The following is an 18,329-nucleotide window of genomic DNA, read 5'->3' as shown; positions in this document are numbered from 1 at the left end:
AGGCAGGAGAATTGCTTGAACCCAGGAGGCGGAGGTTGCGGTGAGCCAAGATCGCGCCATTGCACCACAGCCTGGGCAACAAGAGCGAAACTCCGTCTCAAAAAAAAAAAGACCCTGAGTCCCGCTTGGCATCTTTTGTCAGGCACCACCACCTTTCCGGGCGAATGCGGTAGTCCCGTCTGCTTTCCCTGCTGCTGTCCTGAAATCCATTCAGGCACAGCGGCCGAGAGATTTATAACTGATTCCAGGTGTTAGGTGCTTTCCCAGCCCCGACCTGCGTCCTGGACCCGCAGTCCTCTGCTTAATGCCTTTGCTTTATTAGAAAACATTCTCCTCTACTCCGTTCAACTATTCGCTGAGGGCCCGCCAACCGCCAGCGGTTGTCAGTGGCCCAGAGGCAGCCGACGCAAACATCGGGAGAGGTGCAATCGTCTGAAGTGACTCGGCGGGCGGGGCCCACACCCGGAAGCGGGTGGGCGACGCTCACCCACGTGAGCTGAGGCTTCATTTGCCAGCATCCAAGATGGTGTCAGGGCGGGGCCCAAGGCGCGGTGCGAATTGTGACGCAGGCGTCTGGCGTGCTCCGTGCGCAAGCGCTTTCGGCGGCCATTAGGTGGTTTCCGGTTCCGCTGTCCTCTTTTTCTTCAGCGAGGCGGCGGAGCTGGTTGGTGGCGGCGGTCGTGCGGGTTGGCGCCGGGTCGAGGGCGGGTGGGGGGCTGCGGGAGGCTGCAGGGGCCTGGGCGGCAGAAGAGACAGCCCTGAGCCGGCTCATGCGGGCCAGTTTCGGCAGGGTGGCTGGGCAGGGCTCGCGAGGCCGCGGCTCCGAGCCCAGACCGGGGCCCAGGAGGCGAGCGCCGTTTTGGAGAGGAGCCTGCCTGCTGTGCCTGCTAGCGTGACCCCACGAGGCCTCGGGCGGGAAGAGGTCCTCGGGACAGATCCGAGTTAATGAGAGAGGGGTATTGAGCGTGTAGCGTTAACTCTGCCAGGTACTGCGTCAGTCGCTTTGGAAATACTAAATTTCTGGAGCTGAGTCTTCATACCGGGCGCCATTACTACGTCTGTAAGGAGGGGCTGGTGGTAGTGTCTGCTTTTTAGACTCTTCTTTAGACTATTTGTTTTTTTTTTTCAGGTGGAGTCTCGCTCTGTCGCCTAAGCTGGAGTTCAGTGGTGCGGTCTCGGCTCACTGCAATCTCCACCTCCCGGGCTCGAGCGATTCTCCTGCCTCAGCCTCCCGAGTAGCTGGGATGATAGGCGCCGGCCACTACGCCTAGCTGATTTTTGTATTTTTAGTAGAGGCGGGGTTTCACCATGTTAGCCAGGTTCATCTTGAACTCTTGACCTCAAATGATCCGTCTGCCTCGGCCTTCCAAAGTGCTGGGATTACAGGCATGAGCCCCTGCGCCGGGTCGATTCTTTGTCTTTTTAAGTCAACTTTTATATGTGAACAATGCTTAGCAAGTGGTTGGTAGATACTAAGTGATGTTCGTGGTTTGGGGTCAAGGCAAGAAGTGGGGTCTGGAGAGTTGGTGTAATTGAGAAGGAAGCTAAGAGTGTTGGGTGCTTCAGCTTGGAGTTACAGAGGAGAGAGGCTGCGACAGGAAGGCATGTGTGTTGTAGCGGATGGCTTCCCATTCAGGCTGGCAGCAGGAGCAGCCTGTGGAGGAGATCAGGATCTGGCTGCGGTGGGACAGGGTGGGACCGTGCTCAGGGAAGATGGATCTGGCAAGATCAAAGGGTACATATTCCATCGGGAGATACTGACGAGTCCTTCCGCTGCTAAGCCTAAGGAGAATAACCACAGTCTGTGTTTCTGAAGAGCACCCATGCCGTCAGGAGGGTGGAGGACATGTGGTCTTTAGTTACAGGACTTGTTTAGACTACAGGCCAGGGTGTGTGAGAAGCCTAGTAGGGCCAGGCTTGGAAGAGTGGAAGGAAGACAGGTACTGGGGCAGGACCAGTTGGGCTCCGTGCAGGCAAAGGGATAGCAAATAGGGTGTAGGCACCTGAGCTTGCGCCACTCAGGCATGCATTGCTCACCAGTCTAACCTGCTTCCCTTCCTCCAGGAGACGCAAACATGCAGATCTTTGTGAAGACCCTCACGGGCAAAACCATCACCCTTGAGGTCGAGCCCAGTGACACCATCGAGAATGTCAAAGCCAAAATTCAAGACAAGGAGGGTGAGTTGGGCTGGGTGTGGGGGCTCTGGCCATGGACTGGGAGTCGCTCTCTGCCCAGGGGAGTCTCAGTCCTGTGTGGGTTGGTGCTGGCTTTAGACCTGTTTTGCCCTTGCTTCTCCATGTGATCTGAAGAACGTTTGTTATCTTCTACCTCAGTTTGCCTTTTGAGAGACTGGAGGTAGTGCTGGAACTCCCCTGCAGAGGACACTGCCAGTAATATGCTCCACAGAGCCTCTAACTGAGCCTCCCTCCCCCTCAGGTATCCCACCTGACCAGCAGCGTCTGATATTTGCCGGCAAACAGCTGGAGGATGGCCGCACTCTCTCAGACTACAACATCCAGAAAGGTACCAGGGTTGGGGTTGCTAGGCAAGGACCCAAGATCCCCAGGTCCTAGCATAGGAGCACTGATGGCCTCAGTCAGGGGTTGGGGAGCAGTTCAGATGACTTGTGTTCTGTTTAAAATAATGGGACTGGGTACAGTGGCTCATGCCTGTAATCCCAGCACTTTGGGAGGCTGAGGTGGGTGGATCACCAGAGGTCAGGAGTTGAAGACCAGCCTGGACAACGTGGTGAAATCCCGTTCTATTAAAAATACAAAAATCAGGCTGGGCGCAGTGGCTCACTCCTGTAATCCCAGCACTTTGGGAGGCTGAGGCGGGCGGATCACGAGGTCAGGAGATAGAGACCACGGTGAAACCCCTTCTCTACTAAAAATACAAAAAAAAAAAATTAGTCGGGCGCGGTGGCGGGCGCCTGTAGTCCCAGCTACTCAGGAGGCTGAGGCAGGAGAATGGCGTGAACCTGGGAGGCGGAGCTTGCAGTGAGCCGAGATAGTGCCACTGCAGTCCGGCCTGGGCGAAAGAGCTAGACTCTGTCTCAAAAAAAAAAAATACAGAAATCAGCCGGGTGCAGTGGCTCAGGCCTGTAATCCCAGCACTTTGGGAGGCCGAGGTGGGCGGATCACAAGGTCAAGAGATTGAGATCATCCTGGCCAACATGGTGAAATCCCATCTCTACTAAAAATACAAAAATTAGCTAGGCATGGTGGTGCGTGCCTGTAGTCCCAGCTACTCAGGAGGCTGAGGCAGGAGAATTGCTTGAACTCGGGAGGCGAAAAAAAAAAGTCATCATGTGAATTTTTTTATCACTGCAATAAGGAAATTATGTCACTTGTTGGAGTGACAAGAATTCATTGTCCTTTTTTGTGAGACAGAGTCTCACTCTGTTACCCAGGCTGGAGTGCAGTGGCGTGATCTCTGCTCACTGTAACCTCTGTCTCCCAGGTTCAGGCAATTCCCCTGCCTCAGCCTCCCGAGTAGCTGGGATTACAGGCGCCCGCCACCACGCCTGGCTAATTTTTTTTGTATTTTTAGTAGAGATAGGGCTTCACTATGTAGGCCAGGTTGGTTTCTTAAAGTGCTAGGATTACAGGCGTGAGCCATGGTGCCCAGCCTAGACTTCAGTGTCTGACCTTGCCTGAACCACTTGGAAGTCGGCTTCCATGTTAGAAACCCAGATGGATGCCTCAGTTGGCATGTGTCAGTCTCAGACTCCCCCCAGGGCTCGTGGTCAGTGCTGAGATGGAGATTTCCTGGGGCAGGCCTGGCTGGGACAGTGTATCTTCCACATGTAGAACACTCGGGATCCCGACTTGGTGTCCCCATCACACTTGAGAAAGCAGCAGACTATAGGCCCTGGAGGACCCTGCCCCTGTGACTGAGGAGCCAGGGCTGGGCTCAGTCGCTGTCCCTCTGGCTGTCTCCTGCAGAGTCCACCCTGCACCTGGTGTTGCGCCTGCGAGGTGGCATTATTGAGCCTTCCCTCCGCCAGCTTGCCCAGAAATACAACTGCGACAAGATGATCTGCCGCAAGTATGTGTGCTCCTATGCTTGGGGGGCTGTGGGGGCTGCCGGAGTCGGGGTATGCCCTCACCCGCCCCTCCTGTCTCTGTGCAGGTGCTATGCTCGCCTTCATCCTCGTGCTGTCAACTGCCGCAAGAAGAAGTGTGGCCACACCAACAACCTGCGTCCCAAGAAGAAGGTCAAATAAGGTTGTTCTTTCCTTGAAGGGCAGCCTCCTGCCCAGGCCCCGTGGCCCTGGAGCCTCAATAAAGTGTCCCTTTCATTGACTAGAGCAGCAACTAGTGTCTTCGTGGCTGGTCTGTCCAGGGAGGTGGCTGAAGAGTGGGCATCTCCCTTAGCACTCTACTCAGCACTCCATTCTGTGCCACCTGTGGGGTCTTCTGTCCTAGATTCTGTCACATCGGCATTGGTCCCTGCCCTATGCCCCTGACTCTGGATTTGTCATCTGTAAAATTGGAGTAAAAACCTCAGTCGTGTAATTGGTGGGACTGAGGATCAGTTCTGTCATTGCTGGGATCCCGTCAGGCACTTTGAAGTGTCCCTCAGGCCTTGGCCCTGAAGTGTCTAGGTGTGTGGAGATGGGTAGAAAATTAGGTACACCCAATGGTGTAGAACATTGGTTCTCAAATTTTTTTGTTTTATACAAATGGGGTCTCACTATGTTGTCCAAGCTGGTCTTGAACTCCTGGACTCAAGCCATCCTCCCACCTCAGCACCTCAGAGTGTTGGGATTACAGGCAAGAACTACCATGCCTGACCCAGTTCTCAGTTTTTTTTATTTTTTTTTTATTTTTTATTTTATTTATTTATTTTTTTGAGACGGAGTCTTGCTCTGTCACCCAGGCACCCAGGCTGGAGTGCAGTGGCAGGATCTCGGCTCACTGCAAGCTCCGCCTCCTGGGTTCACGCCATTCTCCTGCCTCAGCCTCTCCGAGTAGCTGGGACTACAGGCGCCCGCCACCACGCCCGGCTAATTTTTTTTTTGTATTTTTAGTAGAGACGGGGTTTCACCGTGGTCTCGATCTCCTGACCTCGTGATCCGCCCGCCTCGGCCTCCCAAAGTGCTGGGATTACAAGCGTGAGCCACCGCGCCCGGCTATTTATTTATTTATTTTTTTTTTTTTTTTGAGACGGAGTCTTGCACTGTTGCCCAGGCTGGAGTGCAGTGGCGCGATCTCTGCTCACTGCAAGCTCCACCTCCCGGGTTCCCGCCATTCTCCTGCCTCAGCCTCCCGAGTAGCTGGGACTACAGGCGCCCGCCACCATGCCCAGCTAATTTTTTGTACTCTTAGCAGAGACGGGGTTTCACCATCTTGGCCAGGATGGTCTCGATCTCCTGACCTCGTGATCCGCCCACCTCGGCCTCCCAAAGTGCCGGGATTACAGGCGTGAGCCACCGCGCCCGGCCTATTTATTTATTTTTTTTAAGACGGAGTCTCGCTGTGTCGTCCAGGCTGGAGTGCAGTGGTGCAATCTCGGCTCACTACAACCTCAGCCTCCCAAGTAGCTGGGACTACAGGTGCCCGCCACAACTCCTGGCTAATTTTTTGTATTTTTAGTAGAGACGGGGTTTCACTGGGTTAGCCAGGTTGGTCTCGATCTCCTGACCTTGTGATCTGCCCGCCTTGGCCTCCCAGAGTGCTGGGATTACAGGCGTGAGCCAGTGCGCCTGGCCCAGTTACTCAGTTTTGAACCTGAGGTCGTGACATCACTCATGGTCTGCAGTCAGTGCTCTGCCCCTGAGCTGTACCCTCTCCTATGATAATCACTCTTAAGAAGGGCAACCCTTGGTGTTTTCCCCTTAAGGTCACCCAGGCTGGAGTGCAGTGGTGTGGTCATGGCTCCCTGTACCCTGGAACTCAGGCTTGGGTGATCCTCTCTCCTTTGTCTCCCAAGTAGCCAGGACTACAGGTGTGCACCCACCACAACACTCAGATAATTGCTTTGGTGTTTTTAAAGCTTGTAATGATCAGTAGGCTGAGGCGGGCAAATCACAAAGTCAAGAGTTTTTTAGATGTGTTGGGGTGAGCACAGACCAATTCCTGTTGTCTTATTTACTGATTTAAAATTTTGAGACGGTCTCACTATTACCCAGGTTGGGGTGCAGTGGTATAATCATAGCTTGCTGCAGCCTTGATCTTCCAGGATCTTGCCTTAGCCTCCTGAGTAGCTGGGACTACATGCTTGTGCCACCACCACACTCGGTTAATATTTTGTAGAGATGGGGTCTTGCTATGTTGCCCAGGCTGGCTTCAAACTCCTGAACTTAAAAGCCTCCTGTTTAGTTTTGTTTTTTTATCACTTTTTTTTTTTTTTTTTTTTTTGAGATGGAGCCTTGTGCCCATCGTGCAGGCTGGAGTGCGGTGGCGCAATCTTGAGTCACTGCAGCTTCCGCCTCTCGGGTTCAAGCGATTCTCCTTTCTCAGCCTCTTGAGTAGCTGGAATTACCAGTGTGCGCCACCACACCTGGCTACTTTTTCTATTTTTAGTAGAGACGGGGTTTTGCCATGTTGGCCAGGCTGGTCTTCAACTCCTGACCTCTTGTGATCCACCTGCCTTGGCCTTCCAAGGTGCTAGGATTACAAGCATGAGCCACAGCACCCGGCCTTGCTGCGTTTTTTTTTTTTGTTTTTTTTTTTTTTTTTTTTTTACAGACATGGTCTCGCTATGTTGCCCAGGGTGGTTTTGCACTGGGTCCAAGCAGTTCTGCTGCAGCCTCCCAAAGTGCTGGGATTACAGGGGTGAGGCACCTTGCTGGCCCGTTCTGATTAGGGTGCAGTGTCGGTGAAGCCGGCGTGAGGCCAGATGCATCCTAATGAGGGGTAGAGTTTGTGGGATTTCCTGGGCTGGTTTGGGGACTTTCCCAAAAGACCCCCGTGACTCAGGGTTTTGAGTTCTTAACCGATCGAGTGAAGGATTCAAAATTAACCACTCCAAGGGGGGGATTGAAGGAAGAACCACTCTTGATGGACAAAAAGAAAGGGGAGGGAGTAACAGGGATATGAGCTCTAGCCACACAAGCCAGCAATGGCAACCCTTCTGGGTCCCCTTCCAGCACGTGGAAGCTTTCCTTTTGCTTCGTTCAATAAACAGCTGCTGCTCACTCTCCTGGTCTGTGGACTCTGAACTGTCAACACTCACAGCAAAGGTCCACAGCTTCATTCTTCAAAGTTAGCGAGACCAGGAACCTATCGGCAGGAGAAACTGACTCATCATGGGGTCTCACCTGGGATTTCCAAAGTGGTAACATCAGACCTCTTTGGCTTGCTACTCTGCTCTATTTTTCTTTAGAATTGAAGGCAAACACCGGGCACCTGTCAGCAATTTAAAAGCGACAAGCGCGGCCGCCTGACTAAAGACACAGGTGTAAGGGTTTCTGAGAAGGCTTTGTAACAACCCCTGACCCTTCTGAGTCGAGAGTGTTGTTTTGCCTACAAACCAGTTCCCACTTTCTCTGCATTTTCTGGGTTGAACCGAGGGCTGGCCAAGGGTGGAAAACTGTAGCCCTGAGCTCCTGGTAACGCCCTGACAGCGCTGTGTGAAACCTTTGTTAAACAGCTGCCCAAACGCACTTCACCCACCCTTCGAGAGGCATTCCTTCTGGGTCCAAACGTCTGTAAGGAAGACTTTCTTGAGACCCTGTCTCCAGGATTCTCTCTACCCCCAGGATGAAAACCCTCTGGATTAGGAATCTAAAACAATTAGGATGGCAACCCTCAGATCCACGTTCCTGATGTCCCATGGCTTATTTTTTTTTTTTTTTTTTTTTGAGACGGAGTCTCTGTCACCCAGGCTGGAGTGCAGTGGCACGATCTTGGCTCACTGCAAGCTCCGCCTTCCAGGTTCACGCCATTCTCCTGCCTCAGCCTCTCCGAGTAGCTGGGACTACAGGCGCCTGCCACCACGCCCGGCTAATTTTTTTGTATTTTTAGTAGAGACGGGGTTTCACCGTGGTCTCGATCTCCTGACCTCGTGATCCACCCGCCTCGGCCTCCCAAAGTGCTGGGATTACAAGCGTGAGCCACCGCGCCCGGCCTTATTTTTTATTTTTATTTTTTTAATTTTTTTTTGCACACAAAACAATAAACATTTTCTAAAAGTACATACAAACAAAAAGATGCGTATCAAACATATTAGGAAGGTTGCACATGGGAAGTCAGGGAATAGAAATGGGGGGTGGGAATTAAATGAGAGAGGGACTTTATATGGATCAGTGATAATAACTCAATCCTCTATCTGACAAAGAAGAAGGAGAAGGAGGAGGAAGAAAAAGAGTGGGATAAAGGATAAGAAAGGGAGGAAAATAGAAAAAATTAGAGTATGACTCCAGGGTAGACCTGTTTTGTTGTCACTGGGTTGGTTGGTTGGTTTGTCTGTTGTATTTTTCATGTTTCGCCATGTTGGCCAGACTGGTCTCGAACTCCTAGCCTGAAGTGATCAACCCGCCTCGGCCCCCCAGAGTGCCGGGACCACAGGCGTGAGCCACCACGTCCAGCCCCCACATTGCTTCTGGCCTCCGTGGTAGACCTCCCAGACGGGGCGGTCGGGCAGAGGCGCTCCCCACATCCCAGACGGGGCGGCCAGGCAGAGACGCTCCTCACTTCTTCCCAGATGGGGCGGCCGGGCAGAGGTGCTCCTCACTTCTTCCCAGACGGGGCGGCCGGGCAGAGGTGCTCCTCATTTCTTCCCAGACGGGGCGGCCGGGCAGAGGTGCTCCTCATTTCTTCCCAGACGGGGCGGCCGGGCAGAGGCGCTCCTAACTTCTTCCCAGATGGGGCAGCCGGGCAGAGGCGCTCCTCACTTCCCAGGCTATGGGTGGCCGGGCAGAGGCGCTCCTCACTTCCTAGGCGATGGGTGGCCGGGCAGAGGGGCTCCTCACTTCCCAGACGGGGTGGCTGGGCAGAGGTGCTCCTCACTTCCCAGACGGGGTGGCCGGGCAGAGGCGCTCCTCACTTCTTCCCGGACGGGGCGGCCGGGCAGAGGCGCTCCTCACTTCCCAGACGATGGGTGGCCGGGCAGAGGCGCTCCTCACTTCTTCCCAGACGGGGCGGCCAGGCAGAGGCGCTCCTCACTTCCCAGACGATGGGTGGCCGGGCAGAGTCACTCCTCACTTCCCAGACGATGGGTGGCCGGGCAGAGGCGCTCCTCACTTCCCAGACGATGGGTGGCCAGGCACAGGCGCTCCTCACTTCCCAGACGATGGGTGGCCGGGCACAGGCGCTCCTCACTTCCCAGACGATGGGTGGCCGGGCAGAGGCGCTCCTCACTTCCCAGGCGATGGGTGGCCGGGCAGAGGTGCTCCTCACTTCCCAGACGATGGGTGGCCGGGCACAGGCGCTCCTCACTTCCCAGACGATGGGTGGCCGGGCAGAGGCGCTCCTCACTTCCCAGGCGATGGGTGGCCGGGCAGAGGCGCTCCTCACTTCCCAGACCATGGGTGGCCGGGCAGAGGCGCTCCTCACTTCCCAGACCATGGGTGGCCGGGCAGAGGGGCTCCTCACTTCCCGGACGGGGTGGCTGGGCAGAGGTGCTCCTCACTTCTTCCCAGACGGGGCGGCCGGGCAGAGGCGCTCCTCACTTCCCAGACGATGGGTGGCCGGGCAGAGGCGCTCCTCACTTCTTCCCAGACGAGGTGGCCGGGCAGAGGCGCTCCTCACCTCCCAGGCGATGGGTGGCCGGGCAGAGGCGCTCCTCACCTCCCAGACGATGGGTGGCCGGCAGAGGCGCTCCTCACCTCCCAGGCGATGGGTGGCCGGGCAGAGGCGCTCCTCACCTCCCAGACGATGGGTGGCCGGGCAGAGGTGCTCCTCACTTCCCAGACGGGGCGGCCGGGCAGAGGCGCTCCTCACTTCCCACATGATGGGTGGCCGGGCAGAGGCGCTCCTCACTTCCCAGACTATGGGTGGCCGGGCAAAGGCGCTCCTCACTTCCCAGACTATGGGTGGCCGGGCAGAGGCGCTCCTCACTTCCCAGACGGGGTGGCCGGGCAGAGGCGCTCCTCACTTCCCAGACGATGGGTGGCCGGGCAGAGGCGCTCCTCACTTCCCAGACAATGGTGGCCGGGCTGAGGCGCTCCTCACTTCCCAGGCTATGGGTGGCCGGGCAGAGGCGCTCCTCACTTCCCAGGTGATGGGTGGCCGGGCAGAGGGGCTCCTCACTTCCCGGACGGGTTGGCCGGGCAGAGGCGCTCCTCACTTCCCGGACGGGGCGGCTGGGCAGAGGCGCTCCTCACTTCTTCCCAGATGGGGCGGCCGGGCAGAGGCGCTCCTCACTTCCCAGGCTATGGGTGGCCGGGCAGAGGCGCTCCTCACTTCCCGGACGGGGCGGCCGGGCAGAGGCGCTCCTCACTTCCCAGACGATGGGTGGCCGGCCAGAGGCGCTCCTCACTTCCCAGACGGGGCGGCCGGGCAGAGGCGCTCCTCACTTCTTCCCGGACGGGGCGGCCGGGCAGAGGCGCTGCTCGCCTCTTCCCGGACGGGGCGGCCGGGCAGAGGCGCTCCTCGCTTCCTCCCGGACGGGTCGGCGGGCAGAGGCACTCCTCACTTCCCAGACGGGGCAGCCGGGCAGAGGCGCTCCTCACTTCCCAGACGATGGGTGGCCGGGCAGAGGCGCTCCTCACTTCCCAGACGATGGGTGACCAGGCAGAGGCGCTCCTCACCTCCCAGACGGGGCGGCGACCAGGCAGGGGCTGCAATCCCAGAACACTGGTAGGCCAAGGCAGGCGGCTGGGAGGCGGAGGCTGCCGCGAGCCAAGACCACGCCACCGCACTCCAGCCTGGGTGAGCGACACTCCGTCTGCAGTCCCAGCACCTCGGGAGGCGTGCAGAGCACTCGGGGTCAGGAGCTGGAGAGCAGCGTGGCCAAGATGGCGAAAGCGCGCCTACAGGGAAAGGAGAAAAAGCAGGCGGCGAGCGGCGGCAGTCAGAGGGAGTCCGCGGTGCGGGGCAGCAGCGAGCCGAGTAGATGGGAGCCTGGGCCACAGAGGGAAAAGGAAGGAAGGAAGGAAGGAAGGAAGGGAGGAGGGAGGGAGGGAGGGAGGAGGGAGGGAGGGAGGGAGGGAGGGAGGAAGGAATCAATCTAGGAAGGAATCTAGCTATTTTTTATTTTTTACTGTTTTTGAGATGGAGTCTCGCTCTGACGCCCAGGCTGGAGTGCAGTGGTGCAATCTTGGCTCACTGCAACCTCAACCTCCCGGATTCAAGCAATTCTCCTGAAGGAAGAAGGAAGAAGGAATCTAGAAGGAATCTAGCTATTTTTATTTTTTACTGTTTTTGAGATGGAGTCTCGCCCTGACGCCCAGGCTGGAGTGCAGTGGTGCAATCTTGGCTCACTGCAACCTCAACCTCCCGGATTCAAGCAATTCTCCTGCCTCAGCCTCCTGAGTAGCTGGGATTACAGGCACCATGTGCCACCATGCCTGGCTAATTTTTGTATTTTTAGTAGAGACGGGGTTTCACATGTTGGTCAGACTGGTCTTGATCTGACCTTGTGATCTGCCCGCCTCGACTTCCCAAAGTGCTGGGATTACAGGCATGAGCCACTGCGCCCCGCCCCCATAGCTTATTCTAATGTAGATGGGCAACAATACAAATATACAGGACCTGTTTCCCATATTCGACACCCAAGGCAACAGCCAGGACAATATAGTGTGTGCCAATGGTTACTGGAAAGGCTTAGACCATTTCTCTTTCTGTCGTCCCCCCACCTCGCTGGGAACCATTTCACCTATCATCTCTCTTGTTTAGGATCAGCAATCCGAACTACGGAGCTCTTCCACTCGCGGTGCCACTCGCATTTGTGGGAGTTAAGTAAAATAACAGACCATCAACTGGGAGATCAAAAGTAGTGTTCTTATGATGGAAAGCAGGGAGAAAAGGCCTTAGTGCATGAGACACTATTTCAGCCTTGGCCCAATGCCCTGTTGCCCCCCGCCTTAAAATTGCTATGTCTATGTACAATCTTTAAGGAGTTCATCTTACTGGGGCAGTTTCAAGCTCAGAAATATGCTAACTGGAGCCTTGTTAACCACCTAAGAATACACCCCAAACTTAGAACCCACTCACTGGAACAAAAACTGTTTTGGGTGCACTGGAGAGGCCACTAAACTCAGCAGCCTAGCTGCCTCCTTTGTGGCTAAGAAGGGAGGGAAAAGAGTGTGGTTGAAACTGGTATGTCGGTAAGCACAATTAAATCCGATAAGCAGGGTTCCATAGGTGATTGTGCACCCTGGAAAAAGGACACTAAAACAGTAAGGGATGCGCTAGAACCAGTGTCCACTGGGAATGACTAGGGGTGCGGGCATCCCTATGCTTTCCTTTTAGATGGGAGATGTTCCCTCCAAAGCAAAGTTGCCCCTGAGGTGTATTCTCAATAACTGGGACCAATTTGATCCCCAGACATTGAAGAAGTGGTTCATATTTTTCTGCAGCACTGCCTGGCCACAATATTCTCTTCCAGGAGGAGAACGATGGCCACCTGAGGGAAGTATAAACTATAATACCATCCTGCAACTAGATCTGTTCTGTAAACAAGAAGGCAAGTGGAGTGAGGTACCATATGTTCAGACCTTTTTGTCATTAAGGGATAACCCATGATTGTGTAAGACATGTAACCTGCACCCCACAGGGAGTCCTCAAAGTCTACTGCCATACCCAGGCCTCCCCACGGCTCCTCCTCCTAATGCTGAACCCTCTCTGGCCTCTACAGCCCAAAAGGGAACAACTAAAAGAGACTTCAAAGAGCCAAGAGACCCCATTGGCCCCTGGCTATGTCCTCTTCAGGCTGTAGGAGGGGAATTTGGCCCAACCCAAGTACATGTTCCCTTTTCCCTCTCTGATCTAAAGCAAATTAAGGCAGACTTAATGAAAGTTCTCAGATGACCCCAATAGATACATAGATGTCCTACAGGGTCTGGGACAATCTTTTGACCTTTCCTGGAGAGATGTCATGTTATTGCTTGATCAGACCTAACCCGTAATGAGAAGAATGCTGCTTTAACAGCAGCCCGAGAGTTTGGGGATACCTGGTACCTCAGTTAAGTAAGTGATAGAATGACATCAGAAGTAAGCGGTTTCCTACTGGCCAGCAAGCAGTCCCCAGTATGGATCCCCACTGGGACCCTGACTCGGATCATGGGGACTGGAGTCACAAACATTTACTGACCTGTATCCTAGAAGGGTTAAGGAGAACTAGGAAAAAGCCCATGAACTATTCAATGATGTCTACTATAACCCAAGGGAAGGAAGAAAACCCTACTGCCTTCCTCAAAAGGCTGAGGGAGGCTTTGAGAAAGTATACTTCCCTGTCACCAGATTCCCTTGAAGGCCAGTTAATTTTAAAGGACACATTTATTACTCCGTCAGTTGCAGACATTAGGAAAAAGCTCCAAAAGTTAGCCTTGGGCCCCGAGCAAAATTTGGAGGCATCATTAAACCTGGCAACCTCAGTGTTCTATAATAGGGACCAAGAGGAACAGGCCAAAAACGAAAAGCAGGATAAGAGAAAGGCCATAGCTTTAGTCATGCCCTCAGACAAACAAACCTTGGCGGTTCAGAGAGGAGAAAAAATGGAGCAGGCCAATCGCCCAGCAGGGCTTGTTATCAGTGCAGTTTACAAGGACACTTTAAAAAAAGATTGTCCAACAAGAAATAAGCCCCCCTCTCACCCATGTCCATTATGCCTGGGTGATCACTGGAAGGCACACTGTCCCAGAGGACGAAGGTTCTCTGGGCCAGAAGTCCCCAACCAGATGATCCAGCAACAGGAGGGTGCCCGGGGCAAGCACTAGCTTGTGTCATCACCCTCACAGAGCCCCGGGTAAGTTTGACCATTGAGGGCCAGGAAATTGACTTTCTCCTGGACACTGGCGTGGCCTTCTCAGTTCTACTGTCCTGCCCTGGATGGCTGTCCTCAAGGTCTGTTACCATCCAAGGGATCCTGGGACAACCTGTAACCAGGTATTTCTCCCACCTCCTTAGCTGTAACTGGGAAACCTTAATTTTCTCACATGCCTGTCTCATCATGCCCGAGAATCCCACGCCCTTACTGAGGAGGGGCATATTAGCTAAATCAGGAGCTATCATCTGTATGAATACAGGGAAGAAACCACCTATCTGTTGTCCCCTACTTGAGGAAGGAATCAACCCTGAGGTTTGGGCATTAGAAGAACAATTTGGAGGGGCAAAGAACGCCTGTCCAGTCCAAATCAAACTAAAAGACCCCACCTCTTTCCCTTACCAAAGATAATACCCCCTAAGACCTGAAGCTCAAAAGGGATTACAAGGTATTGTTAAAAATTTAAAAGCCCAAGGTCTAGTAAGAAGTTGTAACAGCCCCTGTAACACCCCAATTCTAGGGGTACAAAAACCAAATGGTCAATGGAGGTTGGTGCAGGACTTCAGGCTCATAAATGAGGCCATAATTCCTTTATACCCAGCTGTACCCAACCCTTATAGATTACTCTCTCAAATACCAGAAGCAGCAGAGTGGTTTACAGTCCTGAATCTTAAAGATGCCTTTTTCTGTATCCCTCTACACCCTGACTCTCAATTCCTATTTGCCTTTGAGGATCCCTCAGATCAAACATCTCAGCTCACCTGGACAGTCTTGCCCCAAGGATTCAGAGATAGCCCTCACCTGTTTGGCCAAGCATTGGCCCAAGATTTAAGTCACTTCTCGCACCCAGGTACCCTAATTCTTCAATATATAGATGACTTACTTCTCCTGTTCAGAGACCCTGTGCCATCAGGCTACCCAAGGCTTTTTTTTTTTTTTTTTTTGAGACAGAGTCTTGCACTGTTGCCCAGGCTGGAGTGCAGTGGCACGATCTTGGCTCACTGCAAGCTCTGCCTCCTGGGTTCATGCCATTCTCCTGCCTCAGCCTCCCGAGTAGCTGGGACTACAGGCGCCTGCCACCATGCCCGGCTAATTTTTTGTACTTTTAGTAGAGACAGGGTTTCACTGTTAGCCAAGATGGTCTCAATCTCCTGACCTCGTGATCCACCCGCCTCGGCCTCCCAAAGTGCTGGGATTACATTTGAGCCCAAGACCTTTTAAACTTTCTAGCTGATCGAGGTTACAAAGTATCTAAATCAAAGGCCCAGCTTTGTTTATAGCAGGTCAAATACCTAGGGCTGGTTTTGGCTAAAGGAACCAGGGCTCTCAGCAAAGAACCTATCCAGTCTGTACTGGCTTATCCTCACCCTAAGACATTAAAACAGTTGCGAGCGTTTCTTGGAATAACCGGCTTTTGCCAACTGTGGATCCCCAGATACGACGAAATGGCCAGGCCACTTTACACTCTAATTAAGGAGACCCAAAAAGCTAATACCCATTCGATAGAATGGGGACCAGAGGCAGAGGCAGGCTTCAGAACCCTAAAACAGGCCCTAACACAAGTTTTGGGTCTACCTACGGGACAAAATTTCTCTTTGTATGTCACAGAAAGAATGGGAATAGTTCTTGGAGTCCTTACCCCAACTCAAGGGACTACCATATGGCCAGTAGCATATTTGAGTAAAGAAATTGATGTGGTAGCAAAGGGTTGGCCTCACTGTCTACAGGTGGTAGCTGCAGTGGCCATTTTAGTATCAGAGGCCGTCAAAATAATACAAGGGAGAGACCTCACTGTATGGACTACTCACGATGTCAACGGCATATTAAAGGAGGTTTGTGGCTGTCATACAATCGCCTACTTAAGTACCAGGCCTTATTACTTGAGGGACCAGTGCTTCGAATGCGCACTTGTGCAGCTCTTAACCTGGCTAACTTTCTCCCAGAAAATGAAGGACCAATAGAACATGACTGTCAACAGGTCATAGCCCAAACTTATGCTGCCCAGGAGGATCTTTTAGAGGTCCCCTTAACCAACCCTGACCTCAACCTATATACTGATGGAAGTTCATTTGTAGAAAAGGGATTACAAAGGGCAAGATATGCCATAGGTTAGTGATGAAGCAGTAGTTGAAAGTGGGCCCCTTCCCCCAGGGACCAGCACCCAGTTAGCAGAACTAGTGGCGCTTACCCGAACTTTAGAGCTGGGAAAGGGAAAAAGTATAAATGTATAACAGAGAGCAAATTTGCTTATCTAGTTCTACATGCCCATGCTGCCATATGGAAAAAAGGGAGTTCGTAACTTCCGGAGGAACACCCATTAAATACCATGAAGAAATTATGAAATTATTACAGGCAGTGCAGAAACCCAAGGAAGTGGTAGTGGCCTTGCACTGCCGAGGCCATCAGAAAGGCGAAGGAAAGGAGGCAAAAGGAAATCACTGGGCAGACGCTGAGGCCAAAGTTGCTGCAAGATGGGACCTCCCATTAGAAACCCCTATGGCGGGACCCTTGGTATGGGATAACCCCTTCAGGAGGCCAGGCCCCAGTATTCCCCTGCAGAAACGGAATGGGGATTTTCACGGGGACATAGTTTTCTCCCCTCGGGATGGCTAGCTACTGGGGAGGGAAAGGTGCCCATACCCGCAGCTAATCAATGGAAAATACATAAACCCTTCACCAAACATTCCATAGGGGTATTGAGAATACCCATCAACTGGAATACACTCAACTCGCTGCAGACTCCCTGCGTCCGGCTCCCGTCCTGGCCTGCGGGCTGCCCGGGATTGCTGGCGCGAGCCACCACCTCTCCCTGGTTTTTCTCCTTTGGCTGGAGGCGCAGTGTCACCGTGTCGGCCAGGCTGGTCTCCAGCTCCTGATCTCGAGTGGTCTGCCCGCCTCGGCCTCCCGTGCTGGGACTGCAGACAGAGTCTCGCTCACTCAGTGCTCGGTGTTGCCCAGGCTGGAGTGAGGTGGCGTGGTCTTGGCTCGCTGCAGCCTCCGCCTCCCAGCCACCTGCCTTGGCCTCCCAGGGTGCTGGGATTACAGCCTCTGCCCGGCCGCCGCCCCGTCTGGGAGGTGGGGAGCGTCTCTGCCTGGCCGCCCATCGTCTGGGTTGTGAGGAGCTCCTCTGCCCAGCCGCCCATCGTCTGGGAAGAAGTGAGGAGCGCCTCTGCCCGGCCGTCCATCGTCTGGGAAGTGAGGAGCGCCTCGCCCGGCGGCCGTCTGGGAAGAAGTGAGGAGCGCCTCTGCCCGGCCGCCCATCGTCTGGGATGTGAGGAGCGCCTCTGCCCGGCCGCCATCGTCTGGGAAGTGAGGAGCGCCTCTGCCCGGCCGCCAGTCTGGGAAGTGAGGAGCGTCTCTGCCCGGCCACCACCCCGTCTGGGATGTGAGGAGCGCCTCCTGCCCCCCTCCGGGAGGAGCCCCTCTGCCCCCACCCCCCGTCTGGAAGTGAGGAGCGTCTCTGCCCGGCCCCCTGGGGGAGCGCCCTGCCACCCCGTCTGGGATGTGAGGAGCGCCTCTGCCCGGCCGCCCATCGTCTGGGATGTGAGGAGCGCCTCTGCCCGGCCGCCCCGTCTGGGAGGTCTACCACAGAGGCCAGAAGCAATGTGGGGGCTGGATGTGGTGGCTCACGCCTGTAGTCCTGGTACTCTGGGAGGCCGAGGTGGGTTGATCACTTGAGGCTAGGAGTTTGAGACCAGCCTGGCCAACATGGTGAAACATATGAAAAATACAACAGACAAACTAACCAACCAACCCAGCGACAACAAAACAGGTCTACCCTGGAGTCATACTCTAATTTTTTCTATTTTCCTCCCTTTCTGATCCTTTATCCCACTTTCTTTTTCTTCCTCTTCCTTCTCCTTCTTCTTTGTCGAATAGAGGATTGAGTTATTATCATTGATCCATACAAAGTCCCTCTCTCATTTATTTTCTTTAATTCCCACCCCCCATTTCTATTCCCCATCTTCCCATGTGCAACCTTCCTAATATGTTTGATATGCATCTTTTTGTTTGTGTGCACTTTTAGAAAATGTTTATTGTTTTGTGTGCAAAAAAAATTAATAAAAAAATTAAAAAAATAAAAAAAGAGAATACCCATCAAATGGTCAAATCTCTGTTCACTGGATGAGACCTCCTTAAAACTATCCAGCAGACAGTCAAGGCCTCCGAAGTGTGCCAAAGGAATAACCCCTTGGTCCATCACCAAGCCCCTCATAGAGAACAAAGGACAGAGTACTACCCTGGAGAGGACTGGCAGTTAGATTTCACTCATATGCCTAAGTCACGGGGACTTCACTACTTACTAGTCTGTGTTGATACCTTCACGAACTGGGTTGAAGCCTTCCCCTGTAAGACAGAAAAGGCCCAGGAGGTAATCAAAGCCCTGGTCCATGAAATAATTCCTAGGTTTGGACTTCCCCGTAGTTTACAAAGTGATAATGGCCCGGCTTTC

At 53.8% G+C, this 18,329-nt stretch overlaps 1 protein-coding gene across 4 annotated transcripts; it reads left to right on the top strand.

Annotated features, from left to right (window-relative positions):
* The first annotated feature begins 560 nt into the window (after positions 1-560).
* On the top strand, positions 561-4,521 carry UBA52 (ubiquitin A-52 residue ribosomal protein fusion product 1). Of its 4 annotated transcripts, none has more exons than XM_030820394.1 (5): positions 568-664; positions 2,065-2,178; positions 2,438-2,524; positions 3,949-4,051; positions 4,136-4,521. In XM_030820394.1, the coding sequence occupies exons 2-5, from the start codon at positions 2,076-2,078 to the stop codon at positions 4,227-4,229; spliced, it is 387 nt and encodes a 128-aa protein (XP_030676254.1). In that variant the 5' UTR covers positions 568-664; positions 2,065-2,075; the 3' UTR covers positions 4,230-4,521. The 4 variants fall into 4 exon arrangements, with proteins under 4 accessions (XP_030676252.1, XP_030676254.1, XP_030676251.1 ...); XM_030820393.1 differs by having other exon boundaries at positions 587-686; XM_030820392.1 differs by having other exon boundaries at positions 561-664; positions 3,949-4,320.
* Positions 4,522-18,329: the final 13,808 nt, after the last annotated feature.

This window comes from Nomascus leucogenys, chromosome 10 (genome assembly GCF_006542625.1).
Source record: "Nomascus leucogenys isolate Asia chromosome 10, Asia_NLE_v1, whole genome shotgun sequence".
NCBI lineage: Eukaryota > Metazoa > Chordata > Mammalia > Primates > Hylobatidae > Nomascus > Nomascus leucogenys.
Note: the sequence above shows the minus strand (reverse complement) of the source record. Positions and strands in the feature narration are given on the sequence as shown.